This window comes from Stegastes partitus, unplaced genomic scaffold, assembly GCF_000690725.1.
Source record: "Stegastes partitus isolate 25-593 unplaced genomic scaffold, Stegastes_partitus-1.0.2 Scaffold1879, whole genome shotgun sequence".
Taxonomy (NCBI): domain Eukaryota; kingdom Metazoa; phylum Chordata; class Actinopteri; family Pomacentridae; genus Stegastes; species Stegastes partitus.
In genome coordinates this window covers 100,282-105,149 of record NW_007579610.1, presented here as the reverse complement: position 1 = coordinate 105,149, position 4,868 = coordinate 100,282, and the positions used below count along the sequence as shown (strand labels likewise).

The following is a 4,868-nucleotide window of genomic DNA, read 5'->3' as shown; positions in this document are numbered from 1 at the left end:
GGGAGGAGGCTAACAGGAAGTGATGACAGAGGAGGCAGGTGTAGGGAGGAATACCTTCATCTTGTACTTTGGTGCGGTAGCTGAATGTCTGTGATGTCCACAGGTGAAAGTCTCTCAGCAGATCTCAGCCAATGACGAGGAGGCGGCCGTGAAGACTCTTTCTAAAGGAGACTGGTTTGGAGAACAGGCTCTGAAAGGGTGAAACACAAACACAGACATGGAACCACACAAGTCATTATAAGTGTGTTAATGTCACACACAGTGATTACCAACAACATCCTGACCGCTGACAGAAACACAAACACAACAAACACCGAGGCTGCAGGTAAACAGAAGTGTTTACATTCACATAAAGCAATGATTCCTTCAAACCTGTCAACAGAACCTCTTTGAGGAACACCTCGAGGGTTCCATATATCTTGAAAAGCTGAACGTTCGCTGACAGCACGTTGCAGCCCAACAGACTTTGTCCTTGTGTTGCAGTGAGGACGTTCGTACAGCGAGCGTCACGGCCGTGGGCGACGTCACCTGTCTGGTCATCGACAGAGAGTCAGTGTGGATCTGTGTTCACCATTAAAACCAGTCTGACTCGGTGGTGAAGCCTCTGGTTCTCTGGTTCTCAGCCGCTCGTCTCTCTCTGAACGTTTCAGGTCCTTCAAACAGCTGATCGGCGGTCTGGATGACGGCAGCAACAAGCAGTGCGACAGCGACGAGGTCAAGGCCAAGTGAGTCCAAGGACACGCTGCAATACAGCGTTTGTGCTTCTGAATTTAGAGGTTTATGTAACAGCTGCATGGAGAGAGTCCACCTTTACTTTTTATTCCCATAAACTCAGGCTGCTTGTAAAAACGTCCTTATGCACTCAGCAAGGATTTTATCGAGCTAATAAAGTGCTGAGAAGCTTTATCTGACTAATAATCAGAGGGATAAACGGAAGCGGCCATACAAGGATTTAAATCGAGTCTAAAATATTTTGAGTGAAGTTTGGTATTAAAGTCTGTGGATAAACATAAGAACTGAATAAAGTCACGTCCAAAATCTGGACATTTCTGAATGTAGTCTGGTGCTATAGATGTACATGCAGGGCTGGAAAAGAGTCAAAGCTTAAATCAGGAATGTTTTCAATGACGTCTGGTACCAAAAGGAGTCTGTGCAGCCCTGGAAGGACGAAACACAGTTCGGTCTAAAAACTGGAATATTTTGAAGGAAACCCAGAGGTATAAAAGTCTGTGCAGCCACACAAGAACTGAGTAAAGTTAAATGTACAATTGTGAATATTCTGAACAAAGCCTGGCACTGTGGTTGTGTATGGAGCCATTCAAGGACGGAATGAGGTTACATCTAAAATCTGGGATATTTTGAATGAAGTCTGGTGCCGTTAAAGTCTCTGCATCCACACAAAAACTGGATAAAATCAGATCTAAAATTGCAAACATGTTGAATGAAGATTGGTGTTAAAAATAAACTGTGCAGCCACACAAAGACTGAATCAATAAATGTGCAAAATCTGCAAAATTCTGAATAAACTGTGGTGCAATAGAAGTCTCTGCAGCCGTAGAAGAACTTCATAAAGCCAAGTCTATACTTGTAAATATCCTGAATTGATTTTGGTACGGTTGAAGTCTGTGCAGCAACACAAGGATGAAATAAAGTCACATCTAAAATCTGGAATATTTTGAATGAAGTCTGGTACTAAAAGATGTCAACATTTAAATATTTCAAGGATTTTCTGAGCTTTTAAGAAAACTTTTACTTATTGGTTGGAAAAAACAAACACTGTGGTCTTTTTATTGTCGTTATTTTCTATAGTTTTACAAACTTAATGAGCAGATGACTTGATAATGATAATTAGTAGTAAATATTAGCAGCATGACATGGTGACTAATGAGCTCCTGAAGCAGCAGGTAAATTACATTATACTTGTAAAGGAGTATTTTTACGAAGTACTTTAACTTAGAGATGTCAATACTTCTTCCGCCCCAGACTGAACTTCTTTATGTCTCGTTCTGTGCAGACGTCAGGCAGAAGCAGATTTCTTCTCCAGCGTTTCTCTCAGCGACTTCAACATCATCTCCACTCTGGGGATGGGAGGCTTCAGCCGGGTGGAGCTGGTGAGTCTCTACTCGAGTGTTTCAAGACGCTGCTTTATGCTTTTATCCGTCCATGTGTTTGTGCGTTTTCAGGTCCAGCTGAAGAGCGATCCGAACCGCTCGTTCGCCCTCAAAGTGCTGAAGAAGCGTCACATCATGGACACCAGCCAGCAGGGTCACATCCTGTCAGAGCGCCGCATCATGATGGAGGCTCACAACCCCTTCATCATCAGGTTCATTCATTTAGTTAACGTCTTTAAAGGATCCAAACGGTGCCAAGAGCTCAGATTTTCTTTCTTATTTTTGCATATTACAGAGACAAAGATCCACGACTTGAATTTATGAATGAAAAACCAATATTGACTTTGTTTTAGCTCCATTTTTGGTCTCCACCAGCTCCTTAGAAACATAATGTGTTGTTTGAATCATTCACGACGTTCTCGTAGAAAATAAATCTGTAAATGTGCAGAATATGGGATGTTTAAATCTTACTGTTTAGCAGATTCTGTTGTCGTCCTGCAGGTTGTATCGTACGTTCAGAGACTCCAAGTATCTGTACATGCTGCTGGAGGTTTGTCTCGGAGGAGAACTGTGGTCGCTGCTGCGAGACAGGTGAGTGGTTCACCTGTGAACAGAAAAAGATCCCACAAACACTCAGTTTTAAGGGAAACTGTTTAAGGGAAAAATGTCTGAACAGTTTTATCAGAACGTTGAGGTCCAGCACCGTACTGTTTCTGTTTCAGAGGTTCGTTCGATGACAGCACCACCCGGTTCTACACCGGCTGCGTCATCGAAGCTCTGGCCCTCCTGCACTCCAGAGGAATCATCTACAGGGACCTCAAACCCGAGAACATCATCCTGGACCACAGAGGATACGCCAAGCTGGTGAGGCTGTCACATTCATCAGACTAATAGGGGTCAAAACGTCCAAGAAGCCAAAGCTCAGGTCTGTTTCTTTCTGGTAGGTGGACTTTGGCTTTGCGAAGAAGGTCGGTTTGGGGAAGAAGACGTGGACGTTCTGCGGGACTCCTGAGTACGTGGCTCCTGAGATCATCCTGAACAAAGGCCACGACAGCTCGGCCGACTGCTGGTCTCTGGGAATACTGGTGTTCGAGCTGCTGAGTGGGAGGTAAACACGCTTTATGTTCAACATGTCGGCATCACGTCACGACTCCAGCGTCTCTGGAGGACGTGTAGATGTTCAATAGCAACAAGGAGACTGTTCGACCAGCCGCCTCCAAACGCTGTAAAAACATGAAGATGTGGCGTTCACTGAACACCTTCTGCTTCGTGTCGCTGAACATGTCAACCGGCAACCATTGCATTCAAACATAGAAAACAGCTGCCATGTTTCCATCAACACATATGGGTCTAATGTGCATTTTTAAGTTTCTAATTCTAATCTGAAGACTTTTTGAGCTTCATGTGAGATAGAAACACCGTTTATGAATGACTAAGCAAACTTATTATCAATAATTACAATATAATCATCAACATGAGACACAAAATGACCAAAAAAAAGCCATAAAATAACATAAAAGAGATGGAAAATGATCAAAACGAGGCATAAAAAGGCTAAAACTAAATGCAAAATGGTTCGTGAAACACAAAACAACGATAGAAAAAGATCCAAAAACAACCAGAGTGAGACATAAAGCAGTTCGACTGATTCTACTTGTGGATCAATGTGGCCGACATCAGCTGACAGGAAAGAATAATCACAACTTTTCTGAATAACAAACAGATTTTTCTCTCATAGAAACGTTTCCTGTCTCACTCTGGTTGTTTTTGTGTCTCGTATTGTTTATTTTACATTTTAATTTTAGCCATTTTACGTCTTGTTTTGATCATTTTGCATCTCTTTTGTGTGTTTTTTCAGCTCTTCTGTGTCTTATTTTGATGTAACTCTCATATGAAGTTAATATTTCCTCCCTGACATCCTGTAGATGTGACCTTGTCCTAATAATTTGGCTCCTAATCGTCGGTTTAATCATCTGAACTGTGGATCTACATCGGTTCTGTTCGTTTCCTGTGTAATAAACCGGACTTGGTTCCGTCTCCAGCCCTCCGTTTTCAGGCTCCGACCCGATGATGACCTACAACATCATCCTGAGAGGCATCGACATGATCGAGTTCCCCAAGAAGATCACCAAGAGCGCCGCCAACCTCATCAAGCGCCTGTGCAGGTTCTGGCCCCGTCGGCTCAGGTTCCGTCGGACCCGCGGCCCGTCTCGGCGTTAACTCGGTGTGTTTGTGTGTTCGTCAGGGACAACCCTTCGGAGAGGCTCGGGAACCAGAAGAACGGCGTGAAGGACATCCAGAAGCACAAGTGAGACCCTGAACACGACGAAGCTCCTCCCACAGGTGGAGGAGGCTGTTGTCATGGCAACGTGTCTTTGTCCTGCAGGTGGTTCGAGGGTTTCAACTGGGACGGACTCCGACACGGAACCATCGACCCGCCGTTCACGCCCACGGTGGGTATCCTTCGGCTTACCGGAGCAGGACAGAACTGTTTTCTGACGAATCACCTGAATGAGGCTCAAAATGACTTTAAAATGACCACAAGGAGGCGCAACAGTACTAAAATAGGACACGAAACACCCAAAACTCAACGTAGAACAACCGAATCTAGACACAAAACGAACCGAAATGACCAAAACAGGCCTAAAATGAACTTTAAAGAGACGCAAAATGATCAAAATATGAAGTTGAAATGGCCAAAACAAAATCATCAACAACCACAGAGACTAAAAAAAGAAGCAAAATGACCAAAATGAG

The 4,868-nt window shown here is 43.8% G+C and overlaps 1 protein-coding gene across 1 annotated transcript in view; it reads left to right on the top strand.

The window, feature by feature from the left end:
* The window catches only part of LOC103373000 (cGMP-dependent protein kinase 1-like), a 17,292-nt gene that overhangs the window by 11,217 nt on the left and 1,207 nt on the right, over window positions 1-4,868 (top strand). The window contains exons 9-19 of the mRNA XM_008302788.1: window positions 104-198; window positions 484-549; window positions 651-725; window positions 2,015-2,111; window positions 2,184-2,323; window positions 2,613-2,702; window positions 2,834-2,975; window positions 3,056-3,219; window positions 4,154-4,276; window positions 4,357-4,419; window positions 4,498-4,564. Of these exons, the coding sequence (XP_008301010.1) occupies window positions 104-198; window positions 484-549; window positions 651-725; window positions 2,015-2,111; window positions 2,184-2,323; window positions 2,613-2,702; window positions 2,834-2,975; window positions 3,056-3,219; window positions 4,154-4,276; window positions 4,357-4,419; window positions 4,498-4,564 (1,122 nt within the window). The remainder of the gene's footprint in view (window positions 1-103; window positions 199-483; window positions 550-650; window positions 726-2,014; window positions 2,112-2,183; window positions 2,324-2,612; window positions 2,703-2,833; window positions 2,976-3,055; window positions 3,220-4,153; window positions 4,277-4,356; window positions 4,420-4,497; window positions 4,565-4,868) is intronic.